This window comes from Nothobranchius furzeri, chromosome 12 (genome assembly GCF_043380555.1).
Source record: "Nothobranchius furzeri strain GRZ-AD chromosome 12, NfurGRZ-RIMD1, whole genome shotgun sequence".
NCBI classification, from domain to species: domain Eukaryota; kingdom Metazoa; phylum Chordata; class Actinopteri; order Cyprinodontiformes; family Nothobranchiidae; genus Nothobranchius; species Nothobranchius furzeri.
Window position 1 is genome coordinate 70,782,600 of NC_091752.1, and position 25,000 is coordinate 70,807,599.

Sequence of the window (25,000 nt, forward strand, 5' to 3'; positions counted from 1 at the left end):
TCGAAAAGAGGAATTGGAATCGGAATCGTTCAAAATCAAACGATGCCCCACCCTAGAGAGGAGACTCCTCTAGATCCGGTCCGTGAACACCACAAAGAAAAGGGGCGGGGCGGACTAACATTAACACTAAAACCCGGCTGCAGCGTTTGTCCTACTGGGCGATCTTCACAAGGTCTAGTTGGTTGTGAAAGGTGAATTTGGCACGTATGCAGCAGCAGCAAGGCAGCCGGAGCAGGTTGTCCAGTAATCGGAAGGTTGCAGGTTTGATCCCAGCTTCCACCCAGAGAATGCTGCTGTTGTGTCCTTGAGCAAGACTCTTAACCCGCCTCACCTGCTGGTGGTGGTCGGAGGGACCGGTGGCGCCAGTACTCGGCAGGGCTCTGTCAGTGCGCCCCAGGGCAGCTGTGGCTACATCGTAGCTCATCATCATCAGTGTGTGAATGGGTGAATGACTGTGTTGTGAAGCGCCTTGGGGGGCTGTAGAATCCCAAGAAGGCGCTATACAAATACAGGCCATTAACTTGTATCTGTCAGGATTTCTGTAGACGGCGTTTCAGAGGAAACGTGTCCTCCAGGACTCGTTCACTGAGAAACTGCATCGTTCTTGTTGGTCACTCTGAGCTGCACATGCATGATGAATGCGAAGAACGTCTTCAACCCTTGTTACATAAATTAGCTGCAGGAAAGAATGATGGACAATCCATCGGGTCAGAGAAGACAGTCTCTTCTACGTCACAGGGAAGACTAGGACTCGTGGCCCCGCCCACCTCGGGCGTGACAGCAGAGGGCTGCAATGATTTTCAAGCTAGGAGAAAGCCAGCCGTCTGGGTTGGTAGAAGCTAATCATTAGCATTAACAACTCCACAGCTAGGTGGAACCCGTTCATGCTAGCGCAATTTTTGGAAAAGACGACAGAACAAACGCAGCAGAAGAGTCATGTTTCTCTTAGCCAATAGGAGGTGAGATGTTTGCATGTCATGAATATTAATGAACAAGACTCACTTAAGCCTGGTTTATGCTTGACGCATTTACTTTCCGCTTGGTGATGCGGCTCGCGGATGGAACGCGCTTCACAACTTGCAGCGTTTATGGTTCATGCGGCTCGTCTCTGCGGTGAGCCAATATTCTCCCAAACTGTAGGGGGCAGCATGGAGCTCTACGGCATGCATCCAACACTACACCATAGTAGAAGTAGAAATGACTGTTGTTTACAACATGGCATTCCAGCATTTTTAACAGCGTCCTCGTCTTTTCCGACAGTGCGAGCTATTTCTCTCCAAGAATTATTAACAACATGTTGATCACGGTGATTTCTGAGAGCTGAATCATACAAATGTCTGTATTTACCAACCTCTGCCATACTAGTTCTTGCCAGTCCGCCATGTTTTTCCGCGTCCGACCGTCCGCGTGGTTAGAAAATTTCCTAGGTGCGCGGTGCGGAAAGTTTGGGCTGTGCGGAGGCGCGGTGGAGGGGCGTGGTTGTTAAAATGATGCAATTTCGCCGCGCGGACCTCGCGGACGCGTCAAGCATAAACCAACCTTCACACCCTCCATATTCAGGGGGGCAAGAGTGCCCCATCCCCCCTCTAGGAAGGAACTCACAAACACTCATTGATTTAAAGAGCACACACACACACAGGCTCACAACGACATTGTGACATCATATGGTACCAGCTAATGTTCTAGGGTACCTCTTAGCCAATAGCGATGGCAGATTTAAATTCAAATGCAGAGTTTTTACCTGACAACGGCACAACACTGACAGTTTTAGGTAGAACATTTAAATTTTAACTAAAATGCACTAAAGTGCAAAACTAGTGACGACACGTGTCTGCAGCACGATTAGACACACATTTATATAGCTAATCAAGAAAATAAAGTTGATTTGGGGGTGACTTGCTCTTTAATACCACAGCAGATTCATTTAAAAACGAGAAGACATCGAAAGCTTGTAGTCGCACCCTGTAGGGAGGAAAAAGTGTGCTCAAGAGACGCTAAATATTCTGTATGAAGTTCCAGCAACAACGTTTCCTGCTAGAAAACGTAAAGTTGTTGTAGGAAAGCTGGAAAGCCATTCCATCCAGATGTTCAGTCCAACAAAAGTTCAGACTCCGTTCTGATTCTCAGCATCAGTCCTCAGGTGGAGTCAGCTGAGGGAGCTGAAGTGTTTCTTGGCTGGACACAGCGTCTTGTTCAAATGTAGCTCCACTTTGTTTATTCAGTGATTTTATGACCATTTTACTCACCAACAGTTTTTCTTCTGATTGTGAGCGAGCATTTCTGTTATGGTAATAGATGCAGGATAGAGAGGGTGGGTGGATGCGCCGGGCTTTGTCTTTGACGGTGGAGACGCCACTCTAGTCTGCCACGGTAAAGATGGAGCAGCGCCTTCTACTGAACAATGTTCGGACCTTAACCTATGGTCGTCAGGTGACTAACGCGACTCAAAGGATGAAATATCAGATTCGTGGGGCTAAAACTACGCTCAGAAGTAGAAATAAGATGAGCTTTCTATCGTCTGATTAGGACATCTCCTGGTTGCCTTCATCTGGAGGTTTCCCTGGCACCACACGCTGGAAGGAGACCCCAGAATAAGACCAGGACCAGGGATTTTCCTCCCTGGCTTGGGAACATCGTCTTATTTGCCACGAGGAGCAGGAAAGTCTTGCTGGATCTCTTACGTCTGTAAACGGACCTTCTTTACGAAAACTGATGGATGGACATTTAAAAACAGCATAGCGGCTGACCACAGCGCTGCACGAGAGGAGAGGCAAAGACACGCGCTGGGTTCGGATATAAACGCTGCACCAGAGAGCGGAGGCAGCGTCAAACAGCAAATTAAACACAGATATACAATAAAAGACGGAGGAAGGGGTGGAGCCTGCCTCACAGAGGGAGGGATTGTGAGAAAGCTCAGTCTCCATGTGATTGGTGGTACGTAATAACAGGTGATCTGCTGACCTTAAAGGATGCGAGGGGACATGGGAGGAGGCGCGGAGGAGCTTCACCGTTCAAATCTTTATAAACAAAGGTCAAAACTTTCAAACGCACCCGATAGTGTACGTGGAGCCCGTGTAGGTCAGCCAGGACGGGTGTGACACCACGTCTGTCAGGCTGCAGCGGTTTGTACTGAGGGAGAAAACGTTGGCACCGATGAGGAGGGAACTAGCATAGTCCAGTCTTGATGTGATGAATGCACGGGCAACAGACTCCAGCGGTGTTTCCACATCTGGGTTGGTACAGACCAGCCTAACCCTGACCCTGTGATCCCGACAGCTTACATTAGCGTGCACGTTTGCTGGATTATCGTAGAAGTTGAGCATTTATGTCCCTCTTTACTCCTGACTGGTACGTTCCTCTCTTAGGCTGTGAAGCTAACAGCACCCGTCCGATGAGCTGGACACTTTCTTTTCCATTCACTTTCACTTTGGAAAACAACACAGCCTAAACACATGCACAAACGTGCACGCATGTTATCACAGGGAGATGATGAATACCCTGTGTGGATGAACTGAATTAAAAACAACTTTAATGAGAAAGCTGTAATTATAGTCATTCATCAGGCTGTCCAGGGTTGAACTCTGAAGAGTGACTGATATAAATCAGTCTGGCTACTCTGTGGCTGAGTTTGCTCTGCTAAGGCTGGAAGAGGTCCGCGCTGAGATTCATGAAGCTCTGACTGCTGTGAAGCTCTTCAGGTGGATCCTGAGGCCCAAATCCAACACTGATCTTTTTAAAAGTGCAACAGCAACTCACTCTGTGACCCTCAGCAAACAATATCACTCTGTGTCGGCACAGCTTACAAAAATCATGCAGGAAAACTTTCTCGTGTTTGTGGAAATAACTGTCAGGCAAAGCTTCTGATGCTCTCACGTCTGCTGCTTGCACCGTGCACTCATTGGTACGACGTGTTTACCGTCTCCAGAAAGCCAGTTTCCTCGGAAAAGAAACGGAGGGAAAAGAGCCGTCGGTGCATCTGCTGCCCGAAGCGCCAAGAGATGCCTTAAATCAAAACGACACGCCACCTTTATGTCTGACATTCCAGTTAGTTTATGGCAACACAAACAGTAAAAAAAAATAGTAAACAGTAGCAGGATATGCAAAATGGTCGAAGAAATGGCCGACAACAGCGCTGCAGCACAGCTTGTTTGCTCCTCACTGTTACTGTGTGATGCTGTTTCAGGTCACATCCCCGCAGAGTCTCCTGACGAAGAAATTATCGTCACTTTCACGGGGGGGGGGGGGGGGGGGGTGCATGCCGGTCAAAGCTCAACTAAGCTGGTACGTTGTTTACATGGAGAGGAATTCGGTTTTCTGACCACATTATCCAGGCATCTTAGAACAACTAGGAGTAGCCAGGTCAGCTTGACTTCAGCCGGACAAAGACTATACTATCTCCAAGTGGCAAAAAATGGACGGAAACCAGTGGAAACCAGTGGACACAAGTAGACACGAGTGGTCACAAGTTTACTCTAGTGAACAATCCCAACCAAATTATTTTAAGATGCATTTCCTTTGGTTACTGCCCCCATTCTAGATATAATCAATCTATCCTTAGTAAATGGATGTGTACCACAGGATTTTAAGGTTGCTGTAATCAAACCTTCACTTAAGAAGCCTTCTCTGGATCCAGACGACCCAATGAATTATAGACCAATATCTAACCTTCCATTTTTATCCAAAGTCCTGGAGAAAATAGTGGCCATCCAAGTATGTCAGCATTTAAACACTAATGCTCTGTTTGAGGAATTTCAGTCTGGTTTTAGAGAGTATCACAGCACTGAAACTGCATTAGTGAGAGTTACAAATGATATTCTCATGGCCTCAGATAAGAATCTTGTGTCTGTTCTAGTCTTGTTAGATCTCAGTGCTGCCTTTGACACAGTTGATCACAATGTTCTTGTAGAAAGACTTGAACATGTTGTAGGGATCAAAGGAACAGCGTTAGGCTGGTTTAAATCCTACCTGTCTGACAGATTTCATTTTGTAAATGTACATGACAAATCTTCTTCATACTCCAGGGTTACTTGCGGAGTACCACAGGGTTCAGTGCTTGGACCAATTCTTTTTACTATATATATGCTCCCAATTGGTAAAATCATTACAGCATGGGATAAACTTCCACTGTTATGCTGACGATACTCAGTTATATTTATCCATTAACCCTGATGAACCTAATCGGTTGGGTAGATTACAGGCTTGTCTTGAGGACATAAAAAATTGGATGACTCTAAACTTTTTGCTTTTAAATCAAGACAAGACGGAAGTTCTCATCTTTGGACCAGAAATCCAGAAAAGGAAATTGCTTAGCCAATCGCCTGACCTTAATGGCATTACATTTAGAGCTGAAACAACTAATCGATTTAATCGATTATAATCGATTATTAAAATAGTTAACAACTTTTTTAGTCATCGATTAGTTGTTTAATAATCATATTTTACCGCATAAAGTCTATTTTTACCACAATCTGACATCGGTTACAAGCTGTTAAATTTGCCGCCAGTGTGTGGCAGTAATGAGCTACTGATCTACCAGTGGAGCCGTAGAAGAAGAAATGAGCCAATGAGTGCCCTCGGTTTTCATGACGTATCACGTTACTGACGCTCATCTTGCTGTGAGAGATGGCGGAACAAGAGGAAATACGGAAGAAAAATAGAAGCGACAAAACTGAAGAGAAACCCCGGACAAAAACCTCACGAGTATGGGAGCACTTTACTCTAGATGCCTTGTAAAGACGGGTGACCTGCAAAATATACAAAAACCATCTAGCATAGCACGGAAGCACGACGTCCCTAAGTGAACATTTGAGACGAAAGCATGTGGGGGCTGATGCAGCAGAGGAAGAGCACCGCGGTCAAGTGAGCCGTCATTTGGAAGAGCAGCCCGGTAAGTAACAGAAAATAAACAAGCTGGACTTAGTGTTTTAGCTGAGTTTGTTATAGTGAATGTTAAACGTGTTTTTATGCCGCGTCAGTCTACGGTGTTCTACTTCTGATTGACTAGATGCAATCGTGAATCTCCTCCGTGTTGTGAACCATGCGCTTGCCAAATTCAGCACGTCTGTTTATAAGAATGTTCTGGTTAAGAGAAAAAACGGCGCAAACCCATAACTATGTTCCTCATTCAAAAAAGGACAACTCTGCGGTGAAAAATTTACAGACGAGCTGTGTCCAGGTGAATATAACGCAGCATAGTTGTACGCTTTCAATTTTTAAATACAGGAGAAATTCAGAAAAAGTCATTTTTTACTATTAAAAGGCTGTTTTACTATCTAACGCTGTAAAACGCCTCACAACACATTTTTATCATGTTTCTTAAACAGTATTACACAAAATAAACATTTTTCACATTTCTCTAGCTAATTTAAACACTCCCAACTCAAAGTAAAAACCTCATGAGCTTCTTACTCAGAGCTTTTTAATAGTAAAAAAAAAAATTAGACTTTTCTGAATATCTCCTGTTGCGGGCTATTTTGTAGAACGTAACCCTCAAAATAAATGATCACTGTATATTGTTAATTAATTCAAATAATATATTGATTTAGTGTTGTAGTGTGTGTGCTGCTTTATTTTATATGTGTACTTATTTCAGTCTATTTGTGTTTCTTATGCAGAAAAAAAACAAGCAACGATGGACAACTACATGGGGAACAAGACACTCACCCCCCAGCAATTCATACCACTTACAAACTATTCTAAACATGCTGGTAAAAGACATGAGGCCACTATCCACGGTGGAAGGAGCAGGCTTCCAGCTAATGCTAAAAAATTATTCTGGACTGATATTTTGCACTGTTTAGCTCATTTTATACTGCTGACTGTGTTCATGTGCAATAAAATAGATCGCAGTCAACTGCACAATTCTCTTATTTTTTTTCTTAACTGAAATGCATCCATCACTTGTATAGGTTAAATAGCTAAACAATAACAAACCGATTAATCGATTAATCGAAAAAATAATCGACAGATTAATCGATTATGAAAATAATCGTTAGTTGCAGCCCTAATTACATTAATCTCTGAGAACAAAGTAAGGAACCTTGGTGTTATCTTTGACCAGGACATGTCATTCAAATCCCAGGTTTCACAAGTTTGTAGGATTTTCTTTTTCCACCTTCGGAATATTGCTAAGATTAGAAGCATCCTTTCCAGGAGTGATGCTGAAAAACTAGTTCATGCATTTAATACATCAAGACTGAATTACTGTAATTCATTACTCTCAGGAAGTCCACAGAATGTAGTTAAAAGTCTTCAGCTTGTCCAAAATGCTGCAGCTAGAGTTCTGATGAGAATTAAAAAGAGAGATCATATCTCTCCTGTCTTAGCTTCCCTACATTGGCTACCTGTTGAATTCAGAATAGATTTTAAGATCCTTCTTCTCACATATAAAGCTCTTAATAATCAAGCTCCATCATACATCAGTAATCTGATTGTTCCATACGTTCCTAACCGAGCACTTCGCTCTCAGACTGCAGGTCTACTGGTGGTTCCCAGAATATCTAAAATTAGGATGGGAGGCAGATCTTTTAGTTATCAGGCTCCTCTCCTGTGGAACCAGCTCCCAGCTTTAGTCCGTGAGGCAGACACCTTGTCTACTTTTAAGAATAGGCTGAAAACATTTTTATTTGATAGGGTCTATGGTTAAAATCTGATGTTAGCCTAGATCTGGACAAGTGGGGGAGTACAGGGAGGTGGAGTGTACAGTCGGTAAAGACGGCTCTCCCTTGCCCTGCCTCCAACATGCCTACATCTAAATAGGATAGATTATCCAGAGTTATCTCTGTAGTTATGCTGCTATAGGCTTAGACTGCTGGAGGATACACTGACCACTTCTCACACTCTACTGCTTTCTTCTACAGTCTGCTCTTTAACTGTACTATTTTGTGCAATTTCAGCTGTTAACTTTATTTTCTCTCCAAGTGTTTTTCTCCCCAGAAGAAGCTACAACGATGTTCTGCTGACCTGTGGTGGCCTCATGGAGGGGGCCATCATCTAGCACACTGCTGCTAACCACTTAAACATTCTCCCTCTCCTGATAATAACTTTTTGCTTTCCTTGACGTTGGATGTGCTACTACTAGTTTATCCGTTTAATTATAGATCCACTAGGATAAATACAATAAAGTTTATCTTTCACCAAATAGAATATTTACTAAGACATCACAATGTAACTATAGACACATTACTTGTCTTTGTGCGTGTGCGTGTGTGTGTGTGTGTGTGTGTGTGTGTGTGTGTGTGTGTGTGTGTGTGTGTGTGTGTGTGTGTGTGTAGACACAAGCTGACACAAGTGGACAAAAGTGGACACAAGCAGACACAAGTGGACACAAGCAGACACAAGTGGACACAAGCGGGCACAAGTAGGCACAAGTGGACACAAGCAGACACAAGTGGACACAAGCAGACACAAGTGGGCACAAGCAGACACAAGTGGACACAAGCAGACACAAGTGGACACAAGCAGACACAAGTGGGCACAAGTAGGCACAAGTGGACACAAGCAGACACAAGCGGGCACAAGTAGGCACAAGTGGACACAAGTGGACACAAGCAGACACAAGTGGACACAAGCAGACACAAGTGGACACAAGTAGACACAAGTGGACAGAGGTAGAAACAAGTGGACACAAGTAGACACAAGCTGACACAAGTGGACAAAAGTGGACACAAGTAGACACAAGTGGACACAAGTAGACACAAGTGGACACAAGTAGGCACAAGTGGACACAAGTAGACACAAGCAGAAACAAGTGGACACAAGCAGAAACAAGTGGGCACAAGTGGGCACAAGCAGACACAAGTGGACACAAGCCAACATAAGCAGACACAACTAGACACAAGTAGACACAAGTGGACAGAGGTAGAAACAAGTGGACGCAAGTAGACACAAGCAGACACAAGTGGACAAAAGTGGACACAAGTAGACACAAGTCGACATAAGCAGACACAACTAGACACAAGCAGACACAAGTGGACACAAGTAGACACAAGTGGACAGAGGTAGATACAAGTGGACGCAAGTAGACACAAGCAGACACAAGTGGACAAAAGTGGACACAAGTAGACAGAAGTCGACATAAGCAGACACAACTAGACACAAGCAGACACAAGTGGACACAAGTAGACACAAGTGGACAGAGGTAGATACAAGTGGACACAAGTAGACACAAGCTGACACAAGTGGACAAAAGTGGACACAAGTAGGCACAAGTGGACACAAGTGGACACAAGTGGACACAAGTAGGCACAAGTAGACACAAGTGGACACAAGTGGACACAAGTGGACACAAGTAGGCACAAGTGGACACAAGCAGACACAAGTGGACACAAGCAGGCACAAGTGGACACAAGTAGGCACAAGTGGACACAAGCAGACACAAGTGAACACAAGCAGACACAACTAGACACAAGTAGACACAAGTGGACAGAGGTAGAAACAAGTGGACACAAGTAGACACAAGCTGACACAAGTGGACAAAAGTGGACACAAGTAGACACAAGTGGACACAAGTAGGCACAAGTGGACACAAGCAGAAACAAGTGGACACAAGTAGACACAAGCAGAAACAAGTGGGCACAAGTGGGCACAAGCAGACACAAGTGGACACAAACCAACATAAGCAGACACAACTAGACACAAATAGACACAAGTGGACAGAGGTACAAACAAGTGGACACAAGTAGACACAAGCAGACACAAGTGGACAAAAGTGGACACAAGTAGACACAAGTGGACACAAGTAGGCACAAGTGGACACAAGCAGACACAAGTAGACACAAGCAGCAACAATTGGACACAAGTAGACACAAGTGGACACAATCCAACATAAGCAGACACTACTAGACATAAGCAGACACAAGTGGACAGAGGTAGAAACAAGTGGACACAAGTAGACACAAGCAGACACAAGTGGACAAAAGTGGACACAAGTAGACACAAGTGGACACAAATGGATACTAGTAGGCACAAGTGGACAGAAGTAGAAACAAGTGGACACAAGTAGACACAAGCAGACACAAGTGGACACAAGTAAGCACAAGTGGTCACAAGCAGACATAAGTGGACACAAGCAGACAGAAGTTGACAAAAGCAGACACAAGTGGACACAAGTGTACACAAGCAGACACAGGTGGACACAAGTAGACACAAGGAGACAGAAGTGGACTCAAGCAGACACAAGTGGACAGAAGTGAACACAAGCTAACACAAGTGGAAACAAGTGGACACAAGTTGATACAAGAAGACACAAATGGTCACAAGTAGACACAAGTGGACACAAGTAGACACAAGTGGAAACAAGTAGACACAAGTGGACACAAGTAGACAAAAACAGACACAGGTGGAAACAAGTAGACACAAATAGACTCAAGTATACACAAAGAGACTCAAGTACACACAAGTGGAAACAAGTAGACACAAGTGGACACAAGTAGACAAAAATAGAGACAAGTGGACACAATTAAAACACATGGACACAAGCAGACAAAGGTGGACACAAGTGGACCCAAGTAGAAACACATGGACACAATCAGGCACAAGTGGACACAAGCAGATACAAGTAAACACAAGCAGACATAAGTGGACACAAGTAGACACAAGTGGACACAAGTAGACACACGTGGACACAAGTGGACAGAAGTAGGCGCAAGTAGACACAAGCAGACACAAGTGGACACAAGCAGACACAAGCTGACATAAGCAGACACAATTTGACACAAGCGGGCACAAGTGGACACAAGCAGACCCAAGTTGACACAAGTGGAAATGAGTTGACACTAGTGGACAAAAGTAGACATGAGTGGTCACAAGCAGATACAAGTGGACACAAGCAGACACAGGTGGACACAAGTAGACAGAAGTGAATTCAAGCAGACACAAGTGGACAGAAGTGAACACAAGTGGACACAAGTAGACACAAGTGGAAACAAGTAGACACAAGTGGACACAAGTAGACACAAGCAGACACAAGTGGACAAAAGTGGACACAAGTAGACACAAGTGGACACAAATGGATACTAGTAGGCACAAGTGGACAGAAGTAGAAACAAGTGGACACAAGTAGACACAAGCAGACACAAGTGGACACAAGTAAGCACAAGTGGTCACAAGCAGACATAAGTGGACACAAGCAGACAGAAGTTGACAAAAGCAGACACAAGTGGACACAAGTGTACACAAGCAGACACAGGTGGACACAAGTAGACACAAGGAGACAGAAGTGGACTCAAGCAGACACAAGTGGACAGAAGTGAACACAAGCTAACACAAGTGGAAACAAGTGGACACAAGTTGATACAAGAAGACACAAATGGTCACAAGTAGACACAAGTGGACACAAGTAGACACAAGTGGAAACAAGTAGACACAAGTGGACACAAGTAGACAAAAACAGACACAGGTGGAAACAAGTAGACACAAATAGACTCAAGTATACACAAAGAGACTCAAGTACACACAAGTGGAAACAAGTAGACACAAGTGGACACAAGTAGACAAAAATAGAGACAAGTGGACACAATTAAAACACATGGACACAAGCAGACAAAGGTGGACACAAGTGGACCCAAGTAGAAACACATGGACACAATCAGGCACAAGTGGACACAAGCAGATACAAGTAAACACAAGCAGACATAAGTGGACACAAGTAGACACAAGTGGACACAAGTAGACACACGTGGACACAAGTGGACAGAAGTAGGCGCAAGTAGACACAAGCAGACACAAGTGGACACAAGCAGACACAAGCTGACATAAGCAGACACAATTTGACACAAGCGGGCACAAGTGGACACAAGCAGACCCAAGTTGACACAAGTGGAAATGAGTTGACACTAGTGGACAAAAGTAGACATGAGTGGTCACAAGCAGATACAAGTGGACACAAGCAGACACAGGTGGACACAAGTAGACAGAAGTGAATTCAAGCAGACACAAGTGGACAGAAGTGAACACAAGTAGACACAAGTGGAAACAAGTAGACACAAGTGGACACAAGTAGACAAAAATAGACACAAGTGGACACAATTAAAACACATGGACACAAGCAGACAAAGGTGGACACAACTGGACCCAAGTAGACACATGTGGACACAATCAGGCACAAGTGGACACAAGCAGATACAAGTAGACACAAGCAGACATAAGTGGACACAAGCAGACACAAGCTGACATAAGCAGACACAAGTGGACACAGGCAGACCCAAGTTGACACAAGTGGAAATGAGTTGACACTAGTGGACAAAAGTAGACATGAGTGGTCACAAGTAGACTTAAGTGGACACAAGTAAATAATAAATTATAAATGTCCCACACTTGTAAAGCGCATCTCAGAGTAGGGACTCCAATGCGCTTTACACTACAGCGTGTCATTCATCCATTCACACATTCACACGCTGGTGAAAGTAGACACAATTGGACACAAGTAGACACAAATAGAGTCAAGTGGACACAAATAGAGTCAAGTGGACACAAGTGTCCAATGTTTCAAATCTCTCAAAACGGAACGTTTCACAAAATAAATACAATATGAAATATAAACAATGATTTTTTAAACAAAACAAATCAAAAACGTTTAGATGATTTAAATCTTTATTGTTCATTATGGCACGTCATGATCCTCACAGTTGTTCTCATGAAATCCTTGCGTCATCCATTAATGAGTCACTGTGGAAACTCGGGTGAGGCAAAGAGGCAGCACCTCAGCTGACATGCAACATGAAGGTGTGTAGCATGGCAGAGACACGCCTCATATTTTGATAGTTTTATTTGTGAAGAAGACAACATCATGGAAAGTATTTGTTTACGTATTTAATCACGTCACAGAAACAATGTGGTGTTGAACGATGAAAGGCTGAGCAGTCGGGTCAGTTCACATCTTATAAAGAATCACCACATCAAGCCTGTTTGACTGAAATCTCACTTCCAGTTTGGGCACAGGCACCAATTCCACTCACGACCATTTTTAAATGAGAGCTTTAACACCGGCGCCTCCTTTCCAGTCAGCGTTGGACCGATAACTCGTTAGGACGACGGTGATGCCACTGAGTGGTGGATTCTGTTGAAGGTTTACATGGTTTTACTAGGCTTACCCCACACAGTCCAAATGTAATTACACTACCTTTAGAGGTACCATCATGTCATCACTGGCGTGGCGGTGCCAGGGGGGGTGCTAGGGGGTGCTATAGCTACCCCTGGATTAGTCATTGCACCCCCAAGTAAATATTAGATATTTAATTTTTTTACAATTTAATTTTAATTTAATGTGTGGATGTGATAATATTTGACGTACAAAACCAAAATAATTAGTAAATTATCATATAGATAGTAAAAACTTAAACCAAAACGGGAAATTGATGTTAACCTTTGACCTCATTTTCCACCTGTGAATGAGTGAAAGGTAGAGCTAGTGGTAAGATCATCGACATATAAATATTGGACAATGGGTTTCCATAGGCTCCAATAACACATTTTTGAGGCTAAATGGGAGGTGGCCACCACCGCCATTTTGACCGTGTCACAGGTTCCGTCAAGCCCAGACAATTCCACAAAAGGGAAGAGAGGTGGAGCTGAGGGTGGGGCTGTAAGGCTGGGATCAACTGACGACACCCGGTCGAACTAGCTACAAGCTAACCTGAAGCTAACCCAAAGCTAACGCGGAGGTGGGAGCTAAGCTAACGGAGGTAGCAACCTAGCTACAGCTGGAGTTAACTGTGCACAACACCAGAGCTTCTGAGTCAGAGATAAGCCGGGCTGACCGCTGGGTAAAACCGGGTGGAACACAGAGAGCTCCACAAGCCGGCAGCCGCACAGCAGATAAGCGCTGCTGCGATCTGAGATGCGCAGAGCTGCTGCTGGGGAGAACCGGGTGGAACACAGAGGTCTCCCGAGAGCTCCACAAGCCGATAGAGGGAACCCAGCTCCACCAACATGTTATATTTCAACCCATTTTCTAAAGTGCAGCATTATGTTAAATGCACTGGGTTTTACCCTATTACATTTAAATTTCATGGTTAAACAGTACATGTTAACATCTAAGCTCAGCTCGGCAGTGACCTAAAATACATAAATATAATTTTACTTACCGAAAAAAATGAAGTGGAGACTCCTTGGACGCTCTATTAGTGCAATTAATGCCACAGCAAGTCATTTTGTCCAACAATTGCACAATAATATCCAAAACAGAATACACAAACACAGAGACTCAAAATCCCGGAACAGTTTCCAGGCCAGACCGAGACTCTACTGAGGCCTTTCCCCGGAGCTAGCTCTGTGGTCACGTGGGTCTGATGCTCATTAATTATACAGAATTTTAGGCTTTTAATACACTTAAACAGAAGAGTGAGAAAAACATTCACCCCCCTCAGAGTTGTCATGAGTGTAAACTAGATCATTTAAACCAAAAACATGTTCTGGTACCAGGCTGTAAACATGTTTATTTCTGCTGTGAAATTGGTATTTTTAACATGGGAGTCAATGAGGATTTGCTCGCTTCTGACACCAGCCCCTAGTGGACGAGGGTGGAACTGCAATTTATGGTACTTCCGGGTTGGCCTCGCATTGTGGGGGCTTGGGTAAGATGGATCGGTTTTTGTTGCCCACATTTCCACGGGTTCAGTCAAACAAATGAATGTTTGGAACAGTGGCGGCTGGTGAAAAATATTTTTGGTGGGGCTGTGCTATTTTTTATTTTTAAACCAACTTGTGCTTTCTGAGCTTTGTGCACAACTTCACTATTTCCTGAATTAAGCACAGCTCTTTTATTTCCTGTCTTACATCATTGGACAAACTGATTAATCCAGACTATTGGCACGCTGCCTTGCGGACCAAGGTTGAAAAATACTGCATTAAATTGCACATAAAATAACATGACCATGTATGGTAAATAGGCAATGCAAGAGGCAAGTAACAAAAACATTTTGTTTAATTTCAACATTTGAGTGAACACCAAAAATTATGAGCAGGTCACTGTTACAGTAATGGTAGTAAACACTACTTAGACAAAATGCCAGAAATGTACACTGTTAAATATTTCTGGAGTGTTGTGCCAAGGTCAACTTTATACAAAGATCAAGTGGATGCATTTGTGTGTGTGTGTGTGTGTGTGTGTGTGTGTGGTGTGTGTGTGTGTGTGTGTGTGTGTGTGTGTGTGTGTGTGTGTGTGTGTGTGTGTGTGTGTGTGTGTGTGTGTGTGTGTGTGTGTTACCTCATTTGTTCAGAAAATTTGCCCTTCTGTCCTGAGTGGCAAAGCTCTCGATGAGCTTTTTATTGAAGTCAGGAATGTTTGTGACAAGCTTTTTTTTCTCCACATTTACATGATTAAATATGTATAATAAGTATGTGTGTTGAAATTAGTTTTTAGTTATTGCACATTAAACATGTTATTAAACAAATGTCCCGGTTTGTGGGACAACCAAGGATTTCTGATTCTGATTGTCTTGTTCACAGAAATGTAATGTACAGCTTACCTCTGCACCCAGCTGCTGTTGTTCCCTGCATGGCAACGTTAGCTCTGCTGCCTAGCATGGCTAGCTTCACCGTGTTGTTGTCCATGTGTGCCCGGGATGACTCGTGTTTCTTCACCTTCTCAGAAAAATGTCTCATGTCTGTAACTCCTGACTCATCCATGCCTTATCTGTCCCAGCCGTTTTGAATAACAAACACGGAAAGCAAAATAACGCATTAGCGTGATTGCATCCAGCTAGCCACTGCTTCCTGGTGTACCAATTTCGGGAGAAGCCTCGTGTGTACAGTTTACCTCTCTCCTTGTCCTGCTGGCTTATCTTTACGTCGGGCTGATCTGGTCCAAGCTCTTTGACATTAAGTTTTTCCACCATAGTTCTCCTCTCGAACGGATACTGGAGAAGAGACCGAACTGAATTCAGTGGCTGCTGAGATCCGGTATCCATGCTGGTTGTAGTCACCGGCGGCGTCCATGTTACATCTGCGTCACGACCAAAAAGACTCTGCCGAGTTCTACCGAACACCAACGAAACCTTTGGCGGTAGCTCTATCGCCTATCATGCTTCTGAAACGTTCTGAAACAACGTCGACGCTGATTGGATACATTCCCATTCCTACCCTTTGATTTTCTTGTCAGCAATTGGACAGCTGGTCCCGTCCTGTTTGGGCGGTTGAAACACAGCACACAGCCTCCACCGCTCGGCAGAGACCGGCAGAGATCGGCAGAAATCGGCAGAGACAGTGTTGCCAGATCCAAAATCCCACAATATCGTACGGAGAGGCTTAAATTATCATTTTTCAGTACAAATTATCGTACATTATAAATTTGATAATAACGTTCTATAAACGACTTCTCACTCCAATATAATATAACAAAGAAGGTGTTTTATATTGCCCTGTTTAAATAAACATCTTTAAAACCAGTAATATAATGCTTATAAACGTGCAGAGTGTGTCGGCACCACTCCGACCTCCACGCATTGACACAGTATGCACATTTGCGCAGTCCTATTTATTTCATTTCTACATAGGTTAAAAGCACGTGACAAAACATCACAGCAGTGGAAAAATTGACCCAATAAATGACACAGCAGCCTGCTCACCTAGTTGCTGATCTTGATCTCCTCATCTGATTCACTGTCTGTCGCAGCAGAATGCCTTTAATCACCTGTACTAAGTAGTCTGTGCTTCTCATTGCAATGTTGTGCTCGGCTAAAAAGCCACATAGCTTGATTTCAGCGTTTTTCACATCACTTTCAAACTTCTCTTTTTCATTAGTTTGTAGGAGACATTTATAAACCTGTAAGCACTGAGATGAAATCTGACTTCAGAACAGTTTAAAATTATGCAATTGACTTGGGAAAGCCACAGCAAAAGATGGTGTTACTAGATGCAATGTGAAATTATCGTACATTAGAGGATTTTTGAAACTATTGATCGTACATCGTACAGAGCCCAAAAATTATGGTACAAATACGATAATTATCGTACATCTGGCAACACTGGGCAGAGACCAATATATATATATATATATATATATATATATATGATTTATTTTTGTTACAAAACACACAATTAACTTAGAATATGTGATTATTGTTAATTTTATTTAATTATTTTTTTAAATAAAAATTAAAAACACGGGAAAACTGGGAGGGCGGCGCCCTATCGCCCTCTACTGGCCAGCCGCCACTGGTTTGGAAGTGATGTCAGACCCACCAAAACCTACGGATCTGGATGAAGAGAGTCAACCCTCAACCGCCGCAGCAGTCGAGGGTTCTGCCGCTGGAAATGCTAACACTAACGTTAGCTAACCTTGCAACACTATAGATGGTTTTCTGTGTGGCTGTGTGTGTTTATGATTTCATGGAAAAGTCAGCCGTTGTTCATATGTTTATGATGTATAATAATGATTGTTTCAGGTGTTGTTGAGGTGTTGTGCACGCATGTGTATCTGCTAGTGTTGAAGGTGTTTTAGAGAACAATAGGTACGCATGACCACTTCCTTCATAGCACCCTCAATAAAAAGCTAGCTCCTTCATAGCACCTGCAGAAAAACATTTCTGGAGCCTGACAGGTACCATTTTGTAGCTTCAGCATTGGGTACCTATTTGTACCTGTGTTCTTTGGACCTTCTACAGTTAAATCCTGTACCTTAGTGGGAAAATTAAAGCCCCTAATACATCTGCAGCGGTCTCTAGTAAAACTTCATGTGTTGTGAGCTCTGGCGCTCCTGTTTCGGGAGATAGACGTGAGCCAAAGGAGTGTGGAGCCTATACTTGGACATCTCTTCTCTGATTGGCTAACAGCATCACGACTCTAACACTGACTCTGTTTGCTCTGCAACGTTGATGTTTTATCTTCACAAATAACACAAGCCTGGAGGAGTGGCTGGCATCGTGTACAGGAACAACGGTGCAGAGTATGGACTGGAAGGGTTGGTGGGTAACGCCCCTAAGGTGGTAGAGAACGAGAGAGCCAAGCTCCGGTGGGACTTTCAAATCCAGACTGGCAAAATGGGGCTGGAGAACCAACCAGACAAACAACAGAGGACAGCCGCTGTGGTTGATGTGGCGATGCTAAGTGATGCAGCATCAGAAAAAAGTAACATGAGAAACTAGAGAAGTACCAGGGCCTCAAAGCAGAACTTGAGAAAGCCTGGAGAGTGAAGACATCGGTGGTGCCCGCGGTCATCGGGGCACTCGGGGCGGTGACCCCCAGACTGGAGGAGGGGCTAAAGCAGATCCCAGGAAAAACATCAGACTAAGATGCTGCAGAACCCTAATGCTCCCAGGCCTCTGGTGGAGGACCTGAGCTGGGGAGTAGGATGAGACCACCCGCACAGAGAGAGATGGGGATTTACACATATGTATGTATGTGTATATATATATATGTACATATACATATGTTCCCCCCCTCCACATCTGTGAGGGCAGCACCCCAGTCCCCTCTGCTAATGAACCACATAGATTCAGACTCACAAACACACCAACATTAAATTCCTTGAATTTCTAGAAGAAATAAACATAAAAACATCTACGGCCAAACAGAACCTGACCATACAAACTATGTTTTTCTGTGTTTCACACACACACACACACACACACACACACACGCACGCACACACACGCACACACACACACACAGTTTGCTTCATGCCACTGGTTTCTTGTGCACACGTACATGGAAGGAGACACGTGGGAGGGCTGACGCCGTGCTGTCTGCACCGTGCTGACGAGTATTGTTATTAGGTGCAGTGTGAACAGAAGCAGCAGCACATCCCCTTCTCTCCGTCAGCTGCAGCGCTGCAGGGCTCGTCTTTGTTCTGAGCGCCGTAATTACGTCCACACTGGCAGGATCGACCTCACCTGGCAGGATATTCCAGGTTAAATGGCTCGTGTGTTTCTTCTCTCATCCATTATGATTTTAGTAATAATAATCCATACAAGAGCTTCCCAATCTGGGGCCCCTGACCTCCAAAGGGCCAGCAGAACTTTGCAAGGGGTCCCCACATTTTCTTCTCTGCTGAGGTTGTGAGGTTATAAAGTATTTGTTGTAAAAGCTATACGTTTAATAAACCCCAGTAAAACACCTAATAGTTAAATCAAAACTCTGCGTGAGTTACGAGCCTGAACGTCTGTAATGAATGCCTTTGAATGTGTGCATGGGGGCAGGAGTTGGGGTTGGGTGTCCTGGCTTGTCTTGGACACACGGAAGAAGATCCTCTCTGATAAAAACCATCAGAGAAGCCCAAATTCCTTCTCCCCTGCCGCTAGGACCAGCTCTTCTGGGAATCCTGAGGCAGGTGTTCCCAAACTGCTGGGGGCTAGGGACCCCTTATAGGGGGTCACCTGTAACGATACATGCCTATTCTACTGGGTGTCTGCTTTAATTCCATCTTCACCTCACCATGTTTTATCCCAGCCAAGTCTCATGCTATCAGTCTCACTTGAGCCATGTCCCTGGCTCACCTGCACAGCTGTCAGCTTCCATTGAAAACCACTTTTATACGGTTGTGTATTTGACCGGAGTGTGTGGGATGTGTGTGAGGGTGTGAGTGGGTGTATGACGTGCATTCTTGTAGGATGTCTTTAGGTTGGATGTGTTTATGTGTGAGCATGAGGGTGGGAGTGTAAGGTCCCTGTCCTGGGACATCTTGTGGCACTACAACATCCTGACCTATCCTCCTCCTGCCACACTTCCTGCTGGTGGGCGGCGGCTCTGTCTGCTTGCAGGTCTCACATCTGGGGCTGGGTGTTGTAGCATCTGCTGGCTCGCTCCTGGTGGCTAGCTGGTGTGGTCTGGGTGCCCGTAGGTCTCGGGCCACCAAGGTCCGAGCTCGGCCCCCCTCAGGCTTGTTATGAATGTAAACTAGATCGATTGAAGCTAAAATAGTTTTTTGAACCAGACTGTAAACATCTTTATTTCTGCTGTGAAATTGTCTTTTCAACATGGGAGTCAATGAGGATTTTATGTTTTTGTGTCAGCCCCTAGTGGATGAGAGTAGAACTGCTTTTTTTGGGCACTTCCTTGTTGGGAGCAGGTCTGGATTTGGGGGTGACACGTTTGTGTACCCACACAGGTGCTCACATGGGGTTCTCACAAGTATGGACTCGGGTGTTTGTGACACATGACTTTGGGCTGTGGTTGGCACTAAATGCACCATGAATTAATGATTACCATGTTCTTTTCAGCAAAAAACTTTGCTGTTATAATGTATATCCTCATGGGGGGATTAGAGAGTATGAGGTACCAGACCCCTTGATGTTAGGTCCCTGCAGCTTGGTCCACATTTCCTGCAGCAAGTCGAGCTCATTCCCAGTGCGAACCAGGCTGCCCTTTATCACCGATTCTGCTCATAACTTTTATGGACAGGATTTCTAGCTGCAGCCAAGGTGTTGAGGGGATCTGTTTTGGTGGCCTAAGGATCAGGTTTCTGCTTTTTGCAGATGATGTTGTCCTGTTGGCTTCATGAGACCGGGATCTCCAGCTTTTGCTGGATTGGTTTGCAGCCCAGGGTGAAGCAGCTGGGAGGAGAATCAGCTCCTCTAAATCTGAGACCATGGTCTTGAATCAGATAATTACTTCTCCAGGTCAGGGATGAGGTCCTGCCTCAAGTGGAGGGATTTCAGTATCAGGATCTTGCTCACGAGTGAGGGAAAGACAAAGGTGGAACTCGACAGGCAGGTCGGTGCTGCGTCTGCAGTGATGCGGGCGTTGGACCGACCTGTCGTGGTGAAGAGAGAGGTGAGCCGGGAGGCGAAGCTCTGGATTGCTTAGAATTGTTATTGTTCTAACTTTTTCTTGTCGTTCCTTTTTTCATAGAAACGTCTGATTGTGTGTGCTGGATATGCCTACATTACCATGATTACTCCATATGCCCACAGCTAAATACCACTGGTGAGCCACAGCTTAGCAGGACTTCTTTGTTCTTATTTATCTTCTTTTCTTTTTGTTTGTATTGTTTTTGTTTGTATTGTGTTCATTTCACAGTTATGTAAACAACTCGGCGTGATCTGAGGACCTGCTTGAAAATGAGATGCCCGTCTCAAACGGTTTCTAACTTCATATAATATAAGTTAAATAAATAATAAATAAATTTACCGGTGGATCTACGTTCCTACCCTCACCCGTTGTCACGAGCGTTGGGTAGTGACCGAAAGAACGAGATCGCGTATACGAGCGGCTGATATGAGTTTTCTCTGCAGGGTGTTCGGGCTCTTCCTTAGAGATAGGGCGAGAAGCTCGGTCATCCGGGAGAGTAGACCCGCTGCTCCTCCACATCGAGAGGAGCCAGTTGAGGTGGCTCAGGCATCTGGTCAGGATGCCTCCCTGGTGAGGTTTTCTGGGCATGTCCAACCAGGAGCAGACCTAAAGGTAGACCCAGGACAAGCTGGAGAGATTGGCTTTCTCATCTAGTCAGGGAATGCCTCAGAATTCCCCTGGAGGAGCTGGCCCAAGTGGCTGGAGAGGAGGAAGTCTGGGCTTTGCTGCTGAGGCTGCTGCCCGACTCCCAATGAGCAGATAAAAATGGATGGATGGATTTGACTCTAAAGCCCAGATTCATTCCAATAATCTTGAAGGGATTCCAATGTTTTCCAAGACAAGAAAGTTACATTTTTTATATCATCCCTTTTCCAGATGGATGTCCCTGGTCAGAGTGGGACAACCAGAAGGTGTCGGAGTCAGACACCTGAACCACCTGTAGATGCAGAGGAACAGCAGCTCTGCTCCAAGTTCCCCAAAGACGACGGAGCTCATCACCTTATCCCTGAAGAGGAGCTGGGATACAGAGTAGTGACTTTATCCAGGATCTCATTCGTTTGGTCAAGATCCAAGTCTTGAGCTGGAATGTTTCCAAAGCAGTAAGTTAGGATCTTTCTCTTTCATCTCAGGTCCTTCTGATTCTGCGACAGACCAGATCAAAGGCACCGTCAGCAGATTCAGGGATGTTCGTCTAACCAGCGAGAACACGTCCATCCGTCAACAGCGACAGAATGAGCGGGGCTCGAACCCGCAACCTTCCGATTACGGGGCGAGCACTTAACTCCTGTGCCACCGTCGCCCACAGGGGCGCAGATAGGATTTTCAAACTGAGGGGGACAAAGTTCCAATGTAGCCTCCCCCAAACACACACACACACACACACACACACACACACAATTGCAAGAGCCTTCACTAGAGCTCAGTCAGTTTGAGTAATTTCAACCAACGGTTTACGTAAAAACTAACTTTTATACACGTGTTTGAAGCCGTGATGCAACAACGCTCTGCCTGATCAACACCATCCACATCAGTCATGTGTTATTCTCCCAATCAAGTACCAACCAAAACCTCCTGCTTTATGCAAAACATGTTTCATTTAAACATTAAATGATTTTCAGCATACCGATCTTTAAACATAAAAGCCCTAAAAAACTGCACATAAATTACATTTAAAAAACAACATTCACGTATCACTTAGAGCAGTGGTTCCCAAACTGTTCAGCCTGACCAACAGATTTTCCTTCTTATTCTTATGTTATTTAGAAAATTTCATGATATTTGGAAAGTTTTAATTTATATATAAATAAATAAAGCTCTTATGTTTTACTTTTTTATGATTAAGTGGCACATTTTGACTTCCATATATAACGCATCGGCATCTGCCTCTTTTTACGGCTTTTTTTTTAAAATTGTCGCTACGTCTGTCACGTTAGCGGTGTTTTTACCATCATTTCTACATCCATCACGTCCCAGAGAAGGCTAAACCAACATCAAACCCAACGTCTGGAGCTCGTAAACTCCACACACCTCTCGTGCAGCACCAGCCTGCAGCAGCGTCCATCTTCCCGGCTGGATGAGTGAATTTCTTCATCAGAGTCAATATTCTGCTTCATAATCAGAGTCAGTCATGACCAGACAAAGTGATCAGTCAACAAAGACCAGACCTACCGGCAATTATACGTTTTATCTCATATTTGTGCTCTTCGTGCTGCGCGCATCTCCTCCTCTCCCCGACTGGGAGCCTCTAGGCGGGAGGCGATTTTCAAACTCTAAAAACTCCCAAACTTTGCTCAGCCTGAAGGCTCCACATCTCCACTATCTTCTGGTGTCAAGTAGTAACTTCATGAGGGATCATATTTGTAGATGAGACTTGTTAAAGTCAGCAGTGAGGCTTTGGCGCTTTTAACGACGGGCTCGACACACGGGAGGCGACATCGCCTCTGCTCCATTCATTTTCAATGAGACGTGCACGACAAAGCGATAATCGCGGGTCTCCCTCCTACCAAGCGAAACGCGAAAAACGTGCGTGTGAATTTTTGCGCTCGTGCACGTGTCGTGCACAGGCGACCCAGCGACGCGATCCCAGAAAGTTGAAACATTTTCAACTTTTCATCGCTGTCGCTCGGACGAGGACCAATCAACGGAGGTTTCATTCACTGACCAATGAGCGGACAGGATGCTCCGTACACCTCCGAGCAAACATGGAGGAGAAGTTGATTATTATTATGTTTTATAGTAAAATCAGAAGTAAGACTTCACATAACTCTAGCAGCACCTTGTGAAACATCATATCTACCGCTTTATTAACTCTGAACCGCTTAAATAACCTTAATTCCCTCCAACCTGACACAGCCAATCAAAACAACGGAAGTTTCGATTTCGCCATGGAACAGAACGCGTAGACGGCTTTGCCGCTGCCGCTGCAGGGGATCGCCTCCCGTGTGTCAGGTAATGAAAGCGACGGCGACTAATTTCACTGATCGCGGTCGTTTGTCGCCGCCTGTGTGTCGAGCCCCTAAGTCCCAACGCTGACTACAACGTACTGAAACTAGAACCAACACGCGTAAACAGACAGATCGTCCCGCCTACTTACACTGTTGGTCTTTTTTAAATACGCAGTAATCGTCGCCTTTTTCGCTTCATCCTGCGTCCTAGCAGCAACCACGTTGGCGCCTCTGGAGTCGGTGTTTGTTTACGTCATGCTGCATTCACTGTAACTGGAAAAAGGAGCTTCAACGCTTAACCTTCGATTTTGTTTTCTTTCTGGCCTTAGTGCGGGGGACGGATCGGTGTCGATCTGAATCTGGGGGGGATAGATCCCCCCCATCCCCCACCCTATCTGCGCACCTGGTGGCCCATAAGTTTATATAAAATCTAACGTTAGGCAAATGAACCAGAGTCCTTCAGCGTCAAGGTCTGATGTATAAAAAGATCCCACATCAAAACAAATGTTATAGCTGCTGGTGGTACGTCGTTCGGGTTACCGTGGTAACCACACACCTGCCTCTCACTCCCTGGCAGTGACCTAATAACACCGTTTTGGTTTTACAGCGCTTTATGTGAGACACGATGAGTTACGATGATTCTTCACCTCCAGGTTTGAGCTCACATGAAACCGAAGTCCATGGAGGCCTAGGTGTGCGCGGCCACAGTGAACACCTCTAGACGGGCGCACAGGTGAAACACAAAAGGAGCTCTTGTGTGTTTATGATCAGCAGAACCTTCCTGACCTTTTCTTAATAAACCACAGCTGAGAGAATTGTGAGAAGGCCTGAGCAAGAGCATGGATATTCGCCAGCTTTTATACCTGCCTCATCTTCTCTTACCTGAAGGTGTAACCAGACCTGTGAGCGTTACCACAAGCTGCCATGCACACGAGCAGCCGAGCTCCGTCTCTCCCTAGCGGACAGTATCTCATCTCCCCAGACTGACATCGGATGACAAATTGCTTCCCTCTAGGCCGGTAAATGTTAGGTGTTGTTTGATCACTTGGCTGGTGTTACCTGTTAATGTATCCCTGCTGACCTGAAAACATCCAGCAGGTGCAATCAGATCAAAGCCTGGACCTCCTTCACACCAGCAACCAAAGTGATGTTTCTGTTTGATGGGGTGACAGCAAAGTGTGTTTCTGTGTAAAAGTTATAAATAGTTGCCGTCTTACCTGGAGAAGATGGCTTCCTGAACAGCCTCTGTTGACAGAAATGGGGTTCATGTCCTACTGGTCCGGGGAGCTAATGGGTAGCGCTAACACAGCCAAGACCAACGAATGTTG

At 44.8% G+C, this 25,000-nt stretch overlaps 1 protein-coding gene across 1 annotated transcript in view; it reads right to left on the reverse strand.

The window, feature by feature from the left end:
- The window catches only part of mcoln1b (mucolipin TRP cation channel 1b), an 89,174-nt gene extending 73,043 nt beyond the window's left edge, over positions 1–16,131 (reverse strand). Inside the window, exon 1 of the mRNA XM_070543010.1 lies at positions 15,468–16,131. Coding sequence (XP_070399111.1) covers positions 15,468–15,627 — 160 coding nt within the window. The 5' untranslated portion in view covers positions 15,628–16,131. The remainder of the gene's footprint in view (positions 1–15,467) is intronic.
- Between the last annotated feature and the right edge of the window lie 8,869 nt (positions 16,132–25,000).